Source organism: Periplaneta americana, chromosome 3, assembly GCF_040183065.1.
Source record: "Periplaneta americana isolate PAMFEO1 chromosome 3, P.americana_PAMFEO1_priV1, whole genome shotgun sequence".
NCBI classification, from domain to species: Eukaryota; Metazoa; Arthropoda; class Insecta; order Blattodea; family Blattidae; genus Periplaneta; species Periplaneta americana.
The window spans coordinates 132,195,609-132,216,999 of record NC_091119.1 but is presented as its reverse complement, the minus strand read 5'-3'; the positions used below and the strand labels follow the sequence as shown (position 1 = coordinate 132,216,999).

Sequence of the window (21,391 nt, the reverse complement as noted above, 5' to 3'; positions counted from 1 at the left end):
TATAAAAGTCTGACTTCTCAATACGGGCAATTGCCCCTAATGCCAATGTGGTCGTTCCTATAAACGACTCAATTTGTCATATAGCATGTCAGTACTAAAGCAGAGAATTTTCTAGTTTACAACTAAAAAATGCAAATTCATAAAATAAATCCCAGCTCTAATCACTGTGTATTCTTGGATGAAATAAGACCTTTACAACAGTAAAGGACACCCGCAAATAACCTCAGTTTCTGAATCAGTAGAAAAGCTTGATAGATTTTTCATCTACGCAAAACCTTTGTTCAAGTTTCCATGTTTTTTGAAAGTCACTTCGCATATGAAGAAATTAGTTACATCGTAATCCGAACGCTACTTTAGTACTAACGTGAACTTGCTGTGAATACAGAATGTTTCCCTCTCAAAGTGAGATATTAACGCCAATTTTCTGGAAATCCCTCCCTCGATTTGACTTGCACAGCTGAAAGATTTTTTTATAAGAAACATAATAAAGTTTTAAGAAAGTTTCCTTCCCGAGATGAAACAAAATGGAATAAGTTCACGGTCTGCAAATTTTCACTTTTCTTTTAATTAGCCTACTGCATTTATATGCTGACCAAGTGGCACAAGACCTCTCCTCCCATTCACCCGCTCTCACTACTTCCAACGTTTCGCTTCCATATAGTTCCCATTTATAAATCCCTTAAGTTCACATATAGCCCGGTTAACGTATACACAAAAATATAGAAAAGAATATGGGCTAAGTCAGTGTCAATTCTGATGTTTTGACGGATGATGGGAAACAAGAAGATATTTTCAACAGCTATTTATATTTTCAACCAGAATGACTTATCTATCAATTATTTACAAAAAAAAAAACAAATATTATAGAATAATATAATAATTTGTCATTGTATTTTATTGTTATTGAAAGCTAACGTTTTCGTATTGTAACATTATCAGGCTTGGATTTACAAGTAAATTTTTGTGTGACTCACATCTACTATCTTAAAATTAATTTTGTTGTTTTTATACATTAGCTTTCAATAACAATAAAATACAATGACAAATTATTATATGTGGAGCATGAGTTTAAGACACGATCAATTGCCTCTTTCATATCATTAATAATATTGTATTTCTTTCCATATTTTCCCTGCGACATAGACAATACATCAGAGGTGCTATGAACACACACACACACACACACACACAAATAGTTTAAGTTTCATGCATTTGATATCTCTTCCTCCAGATAGAGCTGTTACAGCATAGAAGAAATTTAAAGAGAAAAAATGGCCTTATGGAATAAGAAAAATGCTAAGAAACTTACCAACCAAGATGAGGCTCTGTTACATAGGCCTAATCAGTGCATTGATAAGCATATATTCTTCACCAAGAAGTATACAATGTCAGTACTTACCATTTAAAACAATTTGGACCACAAAACAATTAAAAAAAAAATTCAAATTTAAGAAAGGAAACCAGATGGTGTATTCACACACAATTTCAAAGCTATACAGGGCGGGCCATAAGTCACCGTACTTTAGATACAGTATATACAATGTAATGTATCGTAGAATTATTAAACCTGGTGACAAAAAGATGTGGTAACACTGAAAGACTGTTGATAACAATGACCAAAACATTTGGTAGTAGTGACAATAACAGTTTAACAACGATAGTGGAATTATGAGCAAGATGACAGATACGAGATATTATTCGCTTGAAGAGCGGTTGGTTGCGAGTGTTTGGTTCACGAAAGGCAGCAGACGAGGCAGACAATGAAATAAACTATGACAGAGATTTGGAAGGCCATTCCCAAGAAAAACAACATCGTTAGCTTGGGAAAAGCGGGCGTTCATTACTGACAGCTTCAAAGACAGTCCCCGAAGTGGTTGACCAGACGTCAGACTCGACGCATGTGCTGTAATTGGTGAATCCATTGAACAGATTACCAGCACCATTACCAAGGCCTCCACGAAGTCTCGACTTGATAACATCGGACAATAGCCTATGGAGGTGCATAAAATAAAAAGTGGCTGCTAGACGGTATCAAACAAACGACGAACTGAAAGACGCTGTGACAGCTGTCTTTGCAGACATAACACCACAACAGTTACGTAAAATGTCAGAAAGGACCTGGAGACGTATCCAACTCTGCATAGATAATGATGGAGCTTACATAGACCCATTAGATTAGGCAAGTAAAAATATCTATGGGTACGATAACTTATGGTCCGACTTGTAGATCTTACAGTTCAAGTTGTTCCCAGAAAAATCAGCTCACATTACTGCAAGAGCGCAGTGAAGAAATACTACGTCATAGTACATATTCTCCCATTTATACTATACCATGAGAATTACATTTGTCGCTGGTATAATTTCGTGACAAGTTTTTAAAAAACTATTACGAAATTAGACGTAGACCTATCACGAAATTAGCCGAGTTTTCCCTGTTGCCTAAAATGTGCAGTGCCTTGAATTGATTTTAATTGTTAAATGACTAATGTTGGCATATTACTTACATAGATTCATAGTTTTTTATAATATGTATTACTAATTTGTACTCCGTTCAGATCAGCTGCACCTTACATTTCTGCCGGGGCTAGTACAGTTACCGTCACAATGGTACCCAAAAACTGTTCATTGATTACTAAAAATTCCAAATCATACTAAATTAGAAAGTATTGGTAGAGTGAAATTACGTAAGGAAAATGAGAGAACCTCGGGATAAATTATAATCTTATTATCTTACCTACCATAAGTAGCCAGGTCAAAGCCAGGAATCGAAATCAAGTCCGCGGAATAAGCGGTGCTCTAGCTACCGGACGGCTGAGCTTGTTGCTGGCTCTCATTTGTCCCTAATTTGTCCTCACTTTCTTCCAGACAGAGACTGCACAATAAATCCGCTCCGTTTCGCTCTCCCAAGTAATTCCCTATACTTCCAATAAGGTCCCGGCGTCAGGCAGTCGCTAGTTTCAAGTCGTACATCCGTCCTGGCCTCGTTTACCCCCTCTCTTCACTCCATTTTTCACAGAACGCACGGTTATAAACATTCGTACGTGTCAAACTGCTGCTTTCCCACACTTACGACCCACACCTACAGTAAATTCAAATGATACAGTCCACGTGATTCCATAACCTCAGCAAATTCTATACTGCGAATAACATCCCAGCGCTTTGAATATATTCAGTCTGCAAGAACCTCAACACGTAGGTAATCCGATTTAATGTGGAACTTGCGTAAGGAGCACATTACAAGCAGTCCTTGGTTCGCGCAGCAGATGCATTATGTGGATAAAATATTCCTCAGCGCGTAAACAGGTTTCATCTGAATAATAAACAGTTTTTAAGGGAATTCACAAGACCTGATAATAGAATTTTCTTAAAAAGATATAGGATAAGACGTTTTAGAATTCTCTTAGCCCTTGAAGTTTCTATTGTCCAAATAAAGACATATGGTGACCGTAAGTAATGTAATTAATTTTAGGGGGTTATTCTTTGAGATATTTCAAACAAAAAATTTAACACAATTTTGCTCGTTTTTGCTTCCATTTCTACATTAAATTGTTTTATATGAAACATTTCATAGGATGTTTTGGGAAAACCATGAATTTAGTTTTAAAAAAACGTAAAGCTGGAGACCCAGGTTCGAGTCCCGGTGCCGGAGAGAATTTTTCTCCGGTTTACCGATTCTTTACCATACAGTAGTTACATGGACTCACGGAAATTTTACTTAACGCAAGTAAAGCGATAGGTTTGGAATTAAATCCCGAAAAGACAAAGTATATGATTATGTCTTGTGACCAGAATATTGTACGAAATGGAACTATAAAAATTGGAGATTTAACCTTCGAAGAGGTGGAAAAATTCAAATATCTTGGAGCAATAGTAACAAATATAAATGACACTCGGGAGGAAATTAAAAGCAGAATAAATATGGGAAATGCGTGTTATTATTCGGTTGAGAAGCTTTTGTCACCTAGTCTCTTGTCAAAAAATCTGAAAGTTAGAATTTATAAAACAGTTATATTACCGGTTATTCTGTATGGTTGTGAAACTTGGACTCTCATTTTGAGAGAGCAACAGAGACTAAGGGTGTTTGAGTATAAGGTTCTTAGGAAAATATTTGGGGCTAAGAGGGATGAAGTTACAGGAGAATGGAGAAAGTTACACAACGCAGAACTGCACACATTGTAGTCTTCACCTGACATAATTAGGAACATTAAATCCAGACGTTTGAGATGGGCAGGGCATGTAGTACGCATGGGCGAATCCAGAAATGCATATAGAGTGTTAGTTGGGAGACCGGAGGGAAAAAGACCTTTGGGGAGACCGAGACGTAGGTGGGAGGATTTGAGGGAGGTGGGATATGATGATAGAGACTGGATTAATCTTCCACAGGATAGGGACAGATGGCGGGCTTAAGTGAGGGCGGCAATGAACCTGAGGGTTCCTTAAAAGCCGTTTGTAAGTAAATAAGTAAGTAAGTTACGTGGACTACGACACAGGAAACAACGTTTCTTATTCCTAAATAAGTATAAATATGAACCTCGAGTTTAGCTCAGGCAGCTAATGATAGAGAGCAGAAATTTGACGAGGATCTGTCGATTGTTGCGAAGCATCCAGCCGACGTGACTATGCCAAAATTGAAACGATTATTCACTAACATGAATTTAGTAGCTTCGCTTCCATATTTTACAAAAGTAAGAGGGATGAGAAGAGATCTGAATATTGTTAGGCCTACGCTTTTAAAATTCATTTTGCGAAAAGTTGTTCGTCTCAACTCATCCATCAAATCTATACATATCGACCAGGGTGCAGCTTCTTCGTGATCTTTCATCGCTCACTGTCAGTGCCCCGATAATAGCGCTTTGTCGTCCGCTGACCAACTGACAATAACGACAGCTGAAGTTGTCCGGCACCATTTAGGACATTATCCTCGACTTATTCTACAAGGTGAGGCATTTCCCACGAACGATTTTTAAAGTGTGATAAAACTTCATGTAGTGAATGAAATATGAATTTAAATAATCTAATAACTTATTAATTCTGCAGTGCTCGGGAAAAGTGACATAAGTCAGTTTCCACAAACCTTTTTTGATAATTTGATTTGAACAAATGTAACTTTTAATTCTGAAAAGGAATTTTAAAATGTTAGAATTGTTCGAATCAAATTTCTGCGCATTTAAAGGATAAAACTAAAATTCTTTCAATCATGTATTATCATATTACCCTGCTCTCTTAAATTGACTTGGCATATTGATAATTAAATAAATGGCTTTCCCCAAACACGCAATGAAATGTTTCATATAAAATAATTTTTATCTCTAAAAGGAGGCAAAAACCAGCAAAACTGTATTAACATTTTTTGTTCGAAATATCTCAAAGAATAACCTTCTGAAATTAATGACATTACTTACGGTTCAACCTGTACATTACAATATTTATTTTTGCCGATTAATAATTCAAGGGAATTCATTTCAGTGCATCTCTATGAGATGTAACTACCAAGTGAACTATTTCTTATCTTGACAAAGTGACGTATCTCAAAATATTGGTTACACGAATGTACAGGGTGTAAGGAGTATAAGTGCCGTCCTTTTCACAGTCGTCGGGAACGGTCTACAGCAGTGGTCGTCAGCACTCGCTGAAATATGCAATGGGCACGCGGTGCCGTCCCATGTGCACTGTCGCGCAACAGGGAGAGATAGAGAACATACCCGCTAGCAGCTACGAGAGCACTATAGTGCACTGCGCTTTCAGCGGGTAAGAGAGGCTAGCCCCATCGTGCTCTGTGCTGATGACCCCTGGTCTACAGGATCAAAAAATGTCCATACAATATAGGGTCAAAACTTTATAGTTTTTCAAAAAAAAAATATTTCTTCTTATTTTATTCGCATTATACTGTTTATATCGCTAGTAAAATTATTAAAACAATTACATCAGTACGTATATCTAGCAAAGAGCTAATATTAGTTTAAATACATACTTGTGTGTTCTATTACGTTTTTGTGAAATTAAATAAAAATGCATGCTTAAATTTGTTAATATTCTGGCGTGAGAGACGTGGCAACGTGTTTAGCAGGCAGTACTCTGCACAGACGTAAGTACGAGTCAGCTGAGTTATCCCTGTCCATAGGTCTACTGCCGAGCGGATGACAGTTCGGTACCAGGTATTCGATAAACAACTTACAATGTCATTCACAGTTTAGGAATATCATATGTTATTAATTTATGGAGAAAGTCGTCGTAATTCTAGTGAGGCAAGAAGAAGTACCGTCAATATTTTCCGCAATGAAGGTTACCTAATCGGCGAACTTATGTAGCAGTTTCTCAACGATTATTAGAAACCAGGAGTCTCTTACCCCGTTCAGAAAATCGCACAAACAGAAATTTGTTTTAAAATGTTACTGCTTTATGGAAACGGGAGAGATTAAAATGTTGCAAAAAAAAAAGTTCGCGTGATTTTGTGCAGTAAACCATTATTGTTTATTTTTTAGACGTACAATAAAAAAAATGGACCAATATTCCCAATACTGTTAAATAAAATGGAAATTTACCATAAAGTTCTATTAATGAGATTGAAAGTTTGTATTTGCTGTTCGTTTTATGTAAACAACGATCCGCCCCTGCATTAGAACAGAGCATCTGATTTGTACCGGAATGTCTGTATCCGCTTGAACTGTACCGTGTACTTGTAAACTCCCTCCTCCCCATCCTGCAACGTTGCCAAAAGCCTAATATTGTAAACTTTAATAATTAGTTAAATATTACAATTAGAAAAAAAAACGTGAGGGCATTTTTTCTTCCTTATGACATGAACAACCAGCAGTTAAAATAATGGCACTTATACCCCTTACACTCTGTATAATATTGTGACTGTAAGTAGTAAAACGTCTGTATACTTATCGTCCGAATGGAGCATAAAAGTTTGAGATTGCTCTCCTGAAAAGTTAGAGAAAATGAGGAGATACGTCAGTTCTTGAAAAATATGACATGCATTCGACTCGGTTCATGTATCCAAATATTTTTAGTTATATTATATTATTTTCCTGTAATGTCACATCCCATTGATTCTTCTCTTTCTTCGCGAATGAATGAAAGCAAGTACACAAATAATGCAGTACCGTAACTTCAGTATCCAGACGTTTTATTCTTCATTACTTGCTGGAAGCCCGGCAGCAAGAGAGACTTGAAGATATTACGAAGGAGCTCAATACGTACCCTTTATATTCGTCGTCGTCTTATTTACTTCCTTCCAATATTGTGGAGGCGAAAGAAGAGAAAAGGTTCCCTTTGCCTTACATTTCAACTTGAACCTGCAGGCAAATTCAAGATTGTCTGAGCATCAGATATAAACTCGCATTAGTATTTCATGGATATCTTGTTTTATTTCAAAATATGATTATCTGTTACAAGACACGCGTGTGTAGGACAGTTAATAACTGCGCGTTCCTATGGAAACAGAAGATGATCAACAACCAAACACTCCGTGACATCATAGATGGCTGTGGCAATATCTCTAAGGTCTGAATGTTAAAAGCACAGTCTGGATCATTAAGCAAGGGAAAATTTCGTCGATTCGATTTATTTGTAAGAATTTCCGCTAGGAATTTAGAACTAAATATATGTTATGAAAGAGATTTGAAGCTGAGGATGAAGTTCTTAAGGAAAGCTTCTATGAAAGACGTAAATGTAATAACGTGGAAAAGGAGAACACGGACCTTTCACACAGGAGATAAACATTGTTGAAAGCAGAAGCAAGTAACGTGAACATAATATATAAATTTGAACCATAATGTATAGAAGTAGTCTGTACATAAAAACCTATAATTCATGTTTGATCGGAGAGCATGTTTCGCTTAACGTAAGGATGTTGAAGACGAGAAAGATACTAAAGACGATTATTTTTATTAAGTATGTACCAACGAGTATAATTCATATTTTAAGGTATGTACAACAACACATACATATGTTGTACAATATCAATAAACCATGAAACTAAAGCCTATAATAAACACAAAATATGACAAGAATTAAAGAAAGAAAATAAGAACAGTACGGTAACAAAGTTTTAGGGAGAAGTAAGAAAAATTTTGAAACCACAAAATAAATTAATTAATCGAGAATTTAAATAAACAATCTTCCCATAAACGTTTTCTTTTAAACATTTCTTAAAAACACCGGGAATTTGGTAAACCTTTATATCCTGAAGGAAGTAGATAAGTTGTTATTAAAAATGCTTAATCCATTTCATACCACAAGTTACTGAGCAATGCTGGGAAAAAAATATACAGTGTGTCCCAAATTGATGCATACACTCTTTGAAATACTATTCCACAGCAAAGAAATAAGATAGAAATATAATTTTTGCGGTTTATGATTCAGAAGGCAGTGGAAAGCATGGAAACATGTTCATCTGTTTATAAAAAAACATGACGGTGCAATTATCGTTCGATGAACGTAAGTGGATACTGAAATGTTATTTGAAAGTGGAGAAAGTTGAGGTTCAACGACGTTGGAGAGTTGAATTTGGAACACAACCACCAACAAGGTTAACTATCACAAGAATCCGAGATAAGTTTGAAGTCGACGGAACAGTGCAAGATGTGTTGAAAGGGCGGTGCGGAAGAAAGAGAAGTTTCACCGATAAGGAGAGTGTTGATACAGTCATGCAGGCTTTTGCACAATCCCCAAAGAAGTCAATGAGGTAATGTTCTCGTGAGATTGGTATCAGCAAATCCAGTGTTCATCTAATTTTGCGAGATCAAAAATGGAAGCCTTACATTCCGAGACTTGTCCATGCACTAAATGAGGACGACCTAGAGATAGATAGGGCGAAGAGGAAGTGCTGCGGAGTTCCTGCCTCGATCTCCGGGTTTAACTCCTCCAGATTTCTACCTATGGGGATCTCTAAAAGACACAGTGTACGCCACAAAACCACAAACACTGGAGGAACTGAGAGTTCAGTTTTAACATGCTTGTAATAATATTCCATTAGCAACAATCCAGTTGGTATGTCGCTCTGTTGTACGTCGTTGTTGGAAGTGTACTGTGGCGGAAGGGGATCATTTTGAACATGTACGGGGTTAAGGAAAACAAAACTACAAAAATCGTATTTCTGTCTCACCTCGTTGCTGAGAAATAGTGTTTCAAAATGTGTATACATCAATTTGGAACACTCCGTATTTTCCTTTTGTCTTGTTGAATAAATATGTACATGTTTATTAAATTTAAATATAATATTGCTTTATATTAAATTGTTAATAACTTTGTACATGGAAATAGCAGCACTTCATTTCATAATTAATTTAACTAGTAGGACGAAAAAAAATTGACACAGATATTTAACTGGAGTCAAATAATATAAACCTAATAGATTTCTTAAAACTCTATTTTGAATAATTTGTAAATTTCTCCAAGCAGTTTTCTTGTTATGTCCCCAAATGAATGCCATATACTGTACATTAAATAAGAATGGATAGAAGCATATATACATTCAAAAGACAAGATATTGGCCTTTCCAAAATACCGAAAATTGGAACAATTTTGTTACAGACAGCCAAAAAAAATGCTTATTCCATGTTAAATGTTTATCAACAATCAAACCTAAAAATTTAACTGATGTAACCTTTTGTATTACACAATCATTAAACTTTAATTCTTTCAGAATCTACACTATTAATAAATCTGTAATCGAAAATTTTCTGGTAATTTTCGATTTCTGTAGAATAATTGGTGTTAGCACGCATAATTAACTATCCTGAGACCAAGAATCGAGTTTTTTTAATTTTTGTCTGTCTGTCTGTTTGCATGTGTTACGTTTTCACGCGATAATGGCTGAACCGATTTATATGAAAATTGGAATGTAAATTAAGTTCGTTCTAACTTGGATTTTAGGCTGTATGATATTCAAAATACGTTATTTAAAGGGGGGGTTATAAGGGGGCCTGAATTAAATAAATCGAAATATCTCCCTTATTATTGATTTTCATGAAAAATGTTACATAACAAAAGTTTCTTTAAAAATAATGTCCGATAAGGTTTATTCTATGCACAATTTTGATAGGACTGATAGTTAACTAGATACATGAGTTTTAAAATAACAATGCTTTTTATATCATTGCCGCCTCAAATTATACGAATAATAAAGATAAAACAAATGAAAGAAAACTGAAGGAAAAAACTAAGGAAATTCTATGATCATCGTAAGGAACGTGTTTTAAAATAAGTAACATTTACATAGCTGTTGAAAGGACTGCTTACTGCGAATCCTAAAATGTAAATTAGATAAACATTCCAGCAGTGACACGCGACTAGGGCAATTAGTGTATAAGAACAATATGAAATATACAGACACACAAAAACACACCCCAATGAAATTCTCAACACACAACTCAATTTCTGAACACACACACTCTTTGACTCCACATTATACCACAAGAACACACCCTCACAGGAAACAAAACAGAGGCGCCAAGACCAACAACGACCAGTTCTGAGGATGACCCATAATAGGTCGAAACATGTAAACCAGGTACGATAGAATTTAACTCAAGGAAGTCATATTAATACATATTCCGAAATCCGTTTTTATATATCTCCACATGAAGAAATCCATGGGTGTGAATTGAGAGCATCTTGAGAAACATAAAAGAGATCCCCACTATTCAATTGAAATGTGAAATCAAATTTGAATATCGTCCCAAATAAGTCAAATTTTTCGAACCATATAGCAAATAAAACAACACTAACGAAGAATAATTAAAATACTTGATTTTCACGGACGATAATCATTGCAGTTGCAGAATATGGGGCTCACAGCTATCAAACGAGATTCGTAAGTATATCGATGATACTCCAAAAATGAATGTGAAAATCACTGCCCTTATTTAGAAATTTCAGGAACTGTGTAAGAGACAATTTTGAGTGATAGATTATTTTTCTATCTTGTTTTGTTTTTCATGGAGATCAGCCTAAACACATATAGAAATTTCTTTACCCAGAAAATCGAATAATTTAGTCGCCAGTCGAAGTTGAATTTCTTTTTCGGCGAAAGGAATTATGTCCACACGTTCAAATGCTTCATTAAACTTCTGACAAACGAGCTCAATGTCTACTTAAATCACTTTCCGTTATGTGAGCTGACAGCGGTGGTATAATATCGATCCTTCGGTTGATGTATTCCCTGTAGAAAGCAGTTGAGCGCTTTTCAGAACGCAGAAAGCAGACAACAATGCAAGTATATATCACTCGCTGGACAACCAACAAGAATGTCAGTATTGAGAAGTGACACCTCACTACAACAGATAGTTCTGATGACATCGCTATATTAAACTTGTATTTACATATCGACAGCACAGCTCGGAACTGAAGAAAAGATTTCTTTCACACGCAAGCGAGATTGTAAAGAGGGCTGTGTGAAAGCCAATATGATGCAGGACTTCAGATATCTTGAGAATAAGCTTCCACACAACCACTACGATTTGAAGCTTATTTCAACTAGGCAATCAGATTTAGGTTCTCCGTGATGTCTAAGAATGGTCCATGGAGTAACATTTTCGGCTATAAATTCAGAGGACCTGGATTCAATTTTTATACGAAAGTAAAGTTGTTTTGTTTGTATTCGTTCAACTCTACTAGTAATGTCTAATGATGTTAAGAATGTGGAAAAGCTTGCTCGACAACAGAAGAAAACAACTATAGATGAAATCTCGGGAAATGGATACGGAAAATAATTTAACTACGTCGGGGAAAAGCAAGAGCGAAGATGAACACATCTTCTTAGTAAAAACTGTCGTCAAAAAATGACTTTCATAATCCATTGGTAAGTCTGTCGTACTATCGAAAAGGAGTGCGTCATATGGCAGTAAAAAATTTTAATAGCCTCCCTATGGATATAAAAATCAAACTCAAAACATAAGATTATTTAGGGCCAAATTAGAGAAATACCTAATTTCTCACGTCCTCTATTCTGTAGATGAATTTATGACATTCAGCAACGCTGACCAATAGTCCAGAAGAAATCGCTACATATAGATAGAAGACAGACCCAAAATCATTTTTTCGTAAAACAAAGATTGCGGAAAATTTGTATTTTCGCGAAAATTGATTCTTATAGCATCACTTAACTTTGTCTTTCTTTTGTACTTTGTATTTAAAGTAAACAGGAAAGCAACAGATGCAAAAATGTACGTTACAAAATATGACACAAATCGGCTGTTTCACAGATTTCTCCCAAGTATCGTATTGTAGTTGTCTTACTCGTCCCATGGCGGACATATTAGAACAAGCTCTCCAGTAAAAATTCGTAAACTAATTACGCTACTTGATGGTTTCAGGTCGGGAGCCTTGCAGACCCAGCAGTTCAACAACCACAGGAACATATCCGAGCTGCTGGACAACCTGCTCAGGGGCTACGACAACAGTGTGCGTCCCGATTTCGGAGGTAAGCGGAAGAACCCGCTATGATTAAGGGCCCACGCCCATGAAAAAATAATGTATTCAGAATATCGTTTATTCTCGTAGTCTCCGTTTTCCTATGAATAATGTGAAAACCGCAAATCGCTGTGATAATTAGGGACAAAAGTCTGAGTTGTATTAACGTCTTTGAAGCGCGTGACGTCACGCCTGCCCAACTTCATCCGAAAGTATATAGTAAACACTTCTGCTTCAGCAACTTGTGCCTGCTGTATTGCCTTAGTTCACGTCAGTCAATCGCGGCATTACGATGTCTGGGATTATAACCTCAAAAAAACAAAAATGATAAGAAAGATTTCGATAATGTAGATTCAAAAGCCATAAATTGGCCTACATCGTGGAATCAGTGTGGTCAATGCGAAATACTGCCAACAAATTAGAAATGTCATTGTTCTCACGAAAGTAACTATTTTTATTCCTCTCCCTCTCCCTCTCTCTCTCTCTTCTTTTGCCCTTCTGTCTTTCGCTCTCTCTTTTCCTATCTTCTTTCTGTCTTTATATCTTCCTCTTCTGCCTTTTTCTCTCTTTCTCTCTCTCTTCTTGTCTTTTACTCTCTTTATTATTCTGTTCATCCTTTGTCTTTCGCTCTCTCTTTTCCTCTTTATTTAATATCTTTAGTCCTCTCTCTCGCTCTCTTGTTACTACCCTTATACCTCAGCCTAGTATATACAGTCACGAAGCTTGAGTTGTGAGAGTGTTAGGAACAATAGACTATGCCGGTACTATTTCGCATTGTCTGTAATGAGGCGATATTAGCGATCCTAGTGGTTAGCAACTATCTATGAATGCATATTTACTACGTATTGAGCTTAGTGACTGTATATACTAGACTGTGCTTATACCTTTCTCTTCCTCTTCTGTCTTTCTCTCTCTTTCTCTTTTTACTACTTTATTACTCTCTTCCTCTTCTGTCTTTTGCTTTCTCTTTTCCTCTCTTTGTATTATTCTTAGTCCTCTCTCTTCCTCACCTTTAACTATCTGTAGTCCTCTCTTTTCCCCTTCTGTTTTTTTATCTCTATCTTCCTCTCTTATACTGTCTTTATTACTCTTTTTCTCCTCTGTCTTTTTTTCTCTCTTTTCCTCTCTTTTACTGCCTTTAGTGCTCTCTTTTTCTCTTCTGTCTTTCCCTTCTATCTTCCTCTCTTATACTGTTTTATTACTCTTCTTCTCCTCTGTCTTTAGTCCTCTCTTTTCCTCTTCTGTCTTTCCCTCTCTATCTTCCTCTGTCTTTATTACTCTTCTTCTCCTCTGTCTTTCGTTCTCTCTTTTCCTCTCTTTTACTATCTTTAGTCCTCTCTCTTCCTCTGCCATTTCCTCTTTCTCTCCTTCTCTCTTTTACAGTCTTTATTCCTACCTCGCTTCCTCTCATTTTATAGTTTATCTATGAATTGAGAGACACGGAAGAAGCTATAGGCCTAAGTAATTATGTTATGCAGTAACATGATGTCACAGCCAAACAAAGCGTAAACAAAACTCGAGAATTCCTCGCGATTTATACCACGCAGAAAGTTCGGATTTTCATCTCGTTCATTAATATGATACACTCTTTCATTCATACCTCCCATTAAAATTCATCGGAGAGTGCCTGTAGGTATCGTTTTCGAGTTAGCAGCAATTTGCATTTCAAAGTAAATGACAGCAATAATAGTCAGCTCAAACGTTATCATTTATGAGTATCACGTATAACCAAAGCCACAGTTTCTGGCGTGTGAAGTAAGTAATGGGAACGTTGAAAGCGAGTATCTTATCTTTGCCACAGTCTGTGGACGAGAAAGCTGACAACTGTGATTGGCAGATTGCTGACGTCAATCTGTTTAGGAGGAAGTACCACTCTCAGCCGAAGTGCCAACAGATGCCACTGACTGGACAGTGTACTCAAGGACACACTCGAAACCAAAGTGCGAGTGTTTTGCCTTTGACGCAGTCAGTGGACAATAAGACTAACAACTGTGATTGGCAGATTGCTGACGTGGCGTGTGGTACCTTTCTCAGCTGCACTCGCAACAAATGCTTACTGACTGGATTTTTACTCAAGGACATGTGCCAAAAACGCTGGCTGTACAGCACTGCACACAAAGACAAAGCATTATATAAATTAACACGTGAATAAAAAACAGTGTGAATTAATTACTAAAATGAGGGAGTGAATAATTAACAATAACGAATAAATGAATAAAGAATGAAATGAATGAATGAGAATGAGAACCAATGAATTAAAAATAGAATTAACAAACAAAGAACCAATTAACGAACGCAGAGATGAATATAAAAAATAAATGAATGAATGGATGAAGAAATTAATAAAAAATTATTGGAATTAGCTATGAAACCAGCGTCTAATAAAGATATTAGTTAATGAGTGACTGAGTGCATGTAGGGGTGAATAAAGAAACGATTGAGTGAAGAGATTGGTTAAAGAACGAATGAAGAGATGGAGGCATTAGTAATTAAGAGAATCAATTAATGATGGAATTGGTTAAAGAACGAATGAACGGGTGGAGGAATTAGTGATGAAAAAATCAGTATACATGGAATTGGTTAAAGAATGAATTAACGGATGGAGTTATGAAGAAGTAGGCTGATTAAATAATTCGATGAATCGTGGAATTGGTTAAAATATGAATCAAAGGATGAAGGTATTAGTAATGAAACGAAACAATGTATCATGGAATTTGTTAAAGATTAAATAAACGATTGGAGAATTAGTGATGAAAAAATTAATGACTCATGAAAATTGCTCAAGAATGACGGAATAGATGAAAACATCAGCAATTAAATCAGTCAATAAATCACTGAATTTTTAAAGAATGGATGGATCTGAAAAAGAATTAGTGATGAAACGAAGCAATAAATCACGGACTTGGTTGAAGAATAATTAATTGATGGAAACGTGTAGTGATGAAACTAATTAGTTAAACATGACTGAATAAAGGAAAAAGTGAACGAATGAAAAACAAAAGAATAAAGGAGTGACCAAGTGAATGAATGAACGAATTAATTTATTAATCAATTAATTAACAGATAAAGGAAGAAACAATAAATGAATTGACAAATAAATAACGAGTGAAAGAATGAATTAACGAATAAAGTAATATCTGAAAGAATTTTACAAAAGTTGGAACTATTTATTTATTACTAATACAAAACTGTGTGAAACTTCTACAGTTCTTCAATGTAGTCACCAGAATTGCCAACAACTCGTTGCCAGCGATGTGGAAGTCGCAGTATCCCTGTAGGAGCACCTGTTCTGTTGATGTTTCTGTTGGAGCGACCTATTGCCTACAGAATCTCGGGAACAGTCCGGAATCGATAGTCACAGGGGCTTAAGTCCGGTGAATATGGTGGATGGAAAAGCATTTTCCAACTCCAGCGACGGTACAGATCAGATGTAGAGTGTTTCACGTGCACCTGAACATTATACTGCAAAATGATGGGACGGTTCTGCAAAAAAATGTTGCCGCTTCCTTCGCAACGCTGGTTTCAGGTTATGCTCCAAAAATGACGGAAATACTGTGCATCAACAGTCTGTATTTTCGGTACGATATGTGTTAGGATGACCTACCAACTTCGCTGTTCCTGTTTTGTGAACATGCCAAAAACACAACAGTTTAAATCGGTAACTCACACAAGATTATCTTCTTCTCGCTACAGCGCATGCGCTTTGAGTCAGAAGAGAAAGTCCATTGGAATAATTTCAAGGGAAAAATTGTTCCGGGGTCGGGCATCGAACCCGAGACCTTTGGCTAAAAGCTCCAAGGCTCTACCAACTGAGCTACCCAGGAACTCTTCCAGACCCCGACTCAATTTCTCCCTTTATATCCACAGATCTCAAAGTGGGCTGACAACCGTCAACCAACAAAGAGTGCACACAAACTCTGTGTGACTTGAATTGTGGTTTTCTGTCCACAAACAGTGACGTGTATTATCAAATCTAGCTTTCAGGTATAGCTCCCCGTGAAACTAATTTGAATAATTTCAAGGGAAAAATTGTTTCGGGGCCGGGCATCGAACCCGGGACCTTTGGCTAAACGCGCCAAGTCTCTACCAGCTGTAAGTCCATTTACTGTGAGGTAGACTGGCATAAACTAACATATGGTAGAAGTGAGGATAATTAATTCCTTCTCGTTTCACTTCCACAGCAATGTTGCCACTATTAAAATTCCAACCCGAATAAAATAAAGTGAAGCAGTCAATGAGCGAATCAACAACTACGTTATGTATGAACAAATAAATTATATATTAATTGAATGAAAGACTGTATAAGTTAGTTCAATAAATATCTGATTCTGGGAGGTAAATAAAAAGAACAAGTGACACGAATTTCTTTACAAAGTAGGGGCTTGGGCCAGAATTAAAATATTCACTTATCTCACCATGATTTACTGGAGAGAATACTAAAAAGAAGAAGGTTCCGATATCTGATAACGAATTTGAATGGCATCATGTGCGTCAGGAGTCATACGACAGCTGCACTGTGGCTCGAGGTGACAGACCACTAGTGAGTAATCTCACAGCAGAAATTCCTAGGAAAATCTAGCCTTTTTGGGAGGGGTATATAACAACCCTTTCCGATGCCAAGTACAGTTAAATGAAAATAAAAGAAGCCTGCAATAAATGAGGTTTCGTTATTTCCAAGAAAGGCATCTTCTGTGTACTTAATAAGATTGGTAAAGCTCGAATGGAATTAATTTGTATCATCTCGTGGGGTGCGGCGACTTAAGACGGGGACTGGATTTGCTTGTTTTTTCCACTCTGGAATTAATCCCATTCTAGCTTTGCCAGTCTTATTAGGTACACACAAGATGCCACGTTTTTTGCAGGCTCCTATGATTTTCACGTAACTGTACTTGGCATCGGAGTTGTTATGTACCCCTCCCAATAAGGCTCGATTTTCTTGGGCATTGCTACTGTGATACACCGTGCACTCTGATTATGAAATCACTCACTACTGGTCTGTCACCTCTCGCCGCAATTCAGCTGTCGTGTGATTCCTGACGCACATGACGTCATTCAAATTCGTTATCAGAGATCGGAAACAACCCTGTATACTGTACGTCTAGTTCGTAAGACAATTTCCTCTGCCAGACATTCGTCTCATCTCTGCAAATCAATTAAATTTTTGATAAATATAAATAATTAAAGATTTGAGGCGTGTGTGGTCTGCGGTCCTTGTGGTGAGTGTGACTGGATTATGGCTTGTGATGAAGTAAATGAACCTAATGTTGATTGTGAAGGAATTGTACTAATGACGTTAGTCAGGAAGTACTTCTACGTACAAGATTTTTATATTGAATTTAATGCGAGATGCCTCGCTTTATGGTGATGAAAACGTCTATAGCTGGTGTTAAGAGGCGATTGTTCATTGTGCAGTAATGAGAAAGTTAATGGGGGAGGGAGATACAGCAATAAATGAGGGAAAGAAAATGTAGGTCATTATAAGTTGGATAATGGCAGAATCAACAGTGGTACTGAAGAGTCAGCTAATGATCTATTACGACTGTATTTAGACCAGTAAAAAGCCAATATTTTCCACAGAATAGGTAAGAAAGATCTGGTTTACAATAACAAAAGGGAAATGATACTTGAATATTCATGTAATGTGGTATTAAGGCGGGTATATTTTTCGTGTTTTAGTAACACAATGATGCTAGGTTTGTAGTAACTTATGTGTTTCAATAAACTAACTACAGTATAATTCAGAGTCTTTCATAAGTAACGAGTCTATGGAAAAATTAACTATTTTGGATAATTTTTTGAAATGATGTTCATCCTAACGAGAAAGAACCCTTCCCGGTGCCGTACAGTCGATTTGGAAACAAACACTCCCTCCCTCCGTCGCCAGAGGAAGCTACTTATCCATGTGTAATGTCAGAGCGTTCTTCAGTTACAAGCCGGAGCCATACGTCGGCAACATTGTAATTAATTGTCAACTGGAGGCCTACTTTCCGTGTTTGTGCTAATGCCGATTTTCAATGTAAATTAATGTTACAATATAAGTGTGTGTCGAGGAAATTATGTTCGCGGTCATACCAAACGTTAATTGTTGATGAATTGTACACTAAGTGCGTGTTGGCGATAAAAACAAGACAATAAATGAAAATATGGCTGCAGTCGTTAGCAATTTTTACGGTTATTATTAATGACAAAGTGACAATTCTTCTAAATATTAAATATTGTGTGAATTACATTTTTATCGTCTTACTTGTGATTTATGGTGTATCAGAATTCTAGTCAAATTGTTGGGTCTCGCCTGCTATATCAATAAAGTTACGCAGTTGATTTTCAAGTTCATTGTAAACAGCGGTTTTGTGATCCCATAAATGTTACGGTTTTGTTGAAGATTCGGAATGCCTGGTATACGTTAGAACTACGTACCTATAATTTGTAGATGCATACACTCATTTTGTCGGTTTTCAAGGTTTGTTTATTAATATTATTTCTTTCGCAATAAATTAGTTATAAACAGATTTCTTTTCACTTCGTATTTACAAGATTTAAAGTTCACTGAGTTTACGCTAACTGGCACATGCTTAATAGATAATGATGTGTTTTGTTACGTATTTTGTTGAAAGTATGTTTCTTCATTTTTTCATAGATCTTTATAATTGGCCTAACTGTATTTACATCCTCATAATTTATTATAGGCCTAATACGTCAATAGTATCCTCTGTTTACATTTTTTTTTGCATAATTTACATTCTTAGCTTGTTTTCTACAGTTATATTTATTTAAAATTATTCCGTATTTTAAAAAGTTTGTAACAAATAATTTAGGATAACAGTATTGTTATGGTGACTGGCCAAGTTCAAGCTAAAACTGGCTTACTGGGCAGATAATCACATGAAATTAAAATGTATATTATGATATCCTAGACCTTTCACGTCAGAGGTGAAACATAAAGCGGCAAAACATTGTCAATTTACTAGCCACATAATGGTTAATTGATTGGAATAGGGTATTGCGAAAGAACGTAGTTATTTTATTTATTTTTGGTACAAGTAGCATTTCTTTAAGTATTTATTTATTTTCCCTTGTATCATCACTAAAAAACACGCATGCTTTTAATTTTTTGAGTTATAAGTAGCTGTATGCAAGTGCTTACGCGGTATTCTGAAACTCAAATAAAATACAATTTCGGATTGCGTAATAAATTACGTACATCAATACACTGAATCTTGATCATATGCATTTAGTTTTGTATCAATTAATGTCCAAAATGTACATGTGACAACGAAATCAAAGCACTAAAACGTCAAACGTCATGCCTTTATTTCGCCTCCGCCCGCCTCCACTCAGTGTTGCCAAACCTATCCATGCTCCGGCTTGTAACCGAAGATGACTCTGGTAATGTGCATTTGATGTCAACTTAAAATGACCTGGAGCATGGTCTTCTATACGACAAGGACTTAAAATGACCTGGAGCATGGCCTTCTATACGTCAAAGATAATGGCACACGGCCATGCCTATACACATTGTTCTGATAGACTAGAATGAAGAAATGCCACGCAGCTCACTAGACTCCATGAAGAGTTGATACGTCGCTTACATTTGTGCATTCAGCAGAACGGAAAATATTTTGAAAATTGTACACCATAATTTGTCAACAATTGAAACTGTTTTTACATTTATGTGTTTTAATAAAGGTTTAAAACACTAACCATTCTTTCGTTTAATAGCTCTAGCGGCGAGGGGAGGGGGTGTTTGTTTCCAAATCGGCTGTACGACACCGGGAAGGGTTCTTTCTCGTGAGGATTAACATAATTTCAAAAAATTATCGAAAATAGTTCATTTTTCAATAGACTCGTTACTTATGAAAGTATCTGTATTATTACACCTTGCGGTAGCACAACCCATAGCGTTTCTAACTACAAATTCAGGGGAAATGAATTCTGTTCCCATAGGGGAATGCTAATCTATTTGCTTCCAAATGGGGATTAATCGACGGTCCATTTCAAAAAGGAAACAAATCTAAATGCAAAGTTTTTAGATAACTGCATTTTAAAGTTTCGTTTTGGAATAAAAAATCCAATTATCATCATTCTAATTGTAACTTGTAGTGGTAATATAAGAAACATCATTAACATAATTTGGAGTAATTTCAATGATACTTGGATTTTACACAGCAACATGAAACATTAAAATGTAGTTATCTCTAAATTTTGCATTTTGAGTTGTTTCCCTTTTGAACTGGCTCGTCGAATGTGTTACAGTTTGTTCATCCTGTATGGCTTTTAGCAGTATTAAAATAGCAGGGAATATTATTTATTCAAAACCGTTTCTAATATTTTGTCGACTTTCTTTATGTACCGGTATATAATTTATGACTAATATAACTTGATCTTACTACAGCAGTTATACTTCTTGTAAACTGGGTCTGGTATTCAACTGTTGTAGAGATATCGCAATTTGTATAGGTAACGATAAAAGCACAGTTTGAATCATTTCAATTTCAAAGTTGGAGTGTAATGTATTACAAAACGAAAATTACAAAATCTTTGCGACTAAATTATCACGTCCATTAGTCTAAGTCAGCGCTCATTAGAACAGTGCACCCTCGGGCTAGTGCATCTTCCCGCGGATAAGACACTACTAGCGAGCTTCCGTGGCTGCTGGTGGATATGCTTCCTCCCTCTCCCTTCTACACAACTGTGTATATTCAGATACACTTCTTACCCGTTACACATTTCAGCGAGTGCTGACGACCACCGGTCTAAGTTATTGGATTCAGTGTTACTGCTAAGTTCAGAAGTACAAGCAACTGCTGACGTAAAATTTGTCCACATCTGTGGAGTAGCGGTTAGCGCATCTGGCCGCGAAACCAGGTGGCCCGGGTTCGATTCTCGGTAGGGGCAAGTTACCTGGTTGAGGTTTTTCCGGGGTTTTCCCTCAACCCATTATGAGCAAATACTGGGTAACTATCGGTGCTGG

General features: G+C 36.4%; 1 protein-coding gene across 1 annotated transcript in view; it reads left to right on the top strand.

Annotated features, from left to right (window-relative positions):
• The window catches only part of LOC138696544 (gamma-aminobutyric acid receptor alpha-like), a 159,542-nt gene that overhangs the window by 7,518 nt on the left and 130,633 nt on the right, over nucleotides 1-21,391 (top strand). Inside the window, exon 2 of the mRNA XM_069821641.1 lies at nucleotides 12,324-12,430. Within this exon, the coding sequence (XP_069677742.1) occupies nucleotides 12,324-12,430 (107 nt within the window). The remainder of the gene's footprint in view (nucleotides 1-12,323; nucleotides 12,431-21,391) is intronic.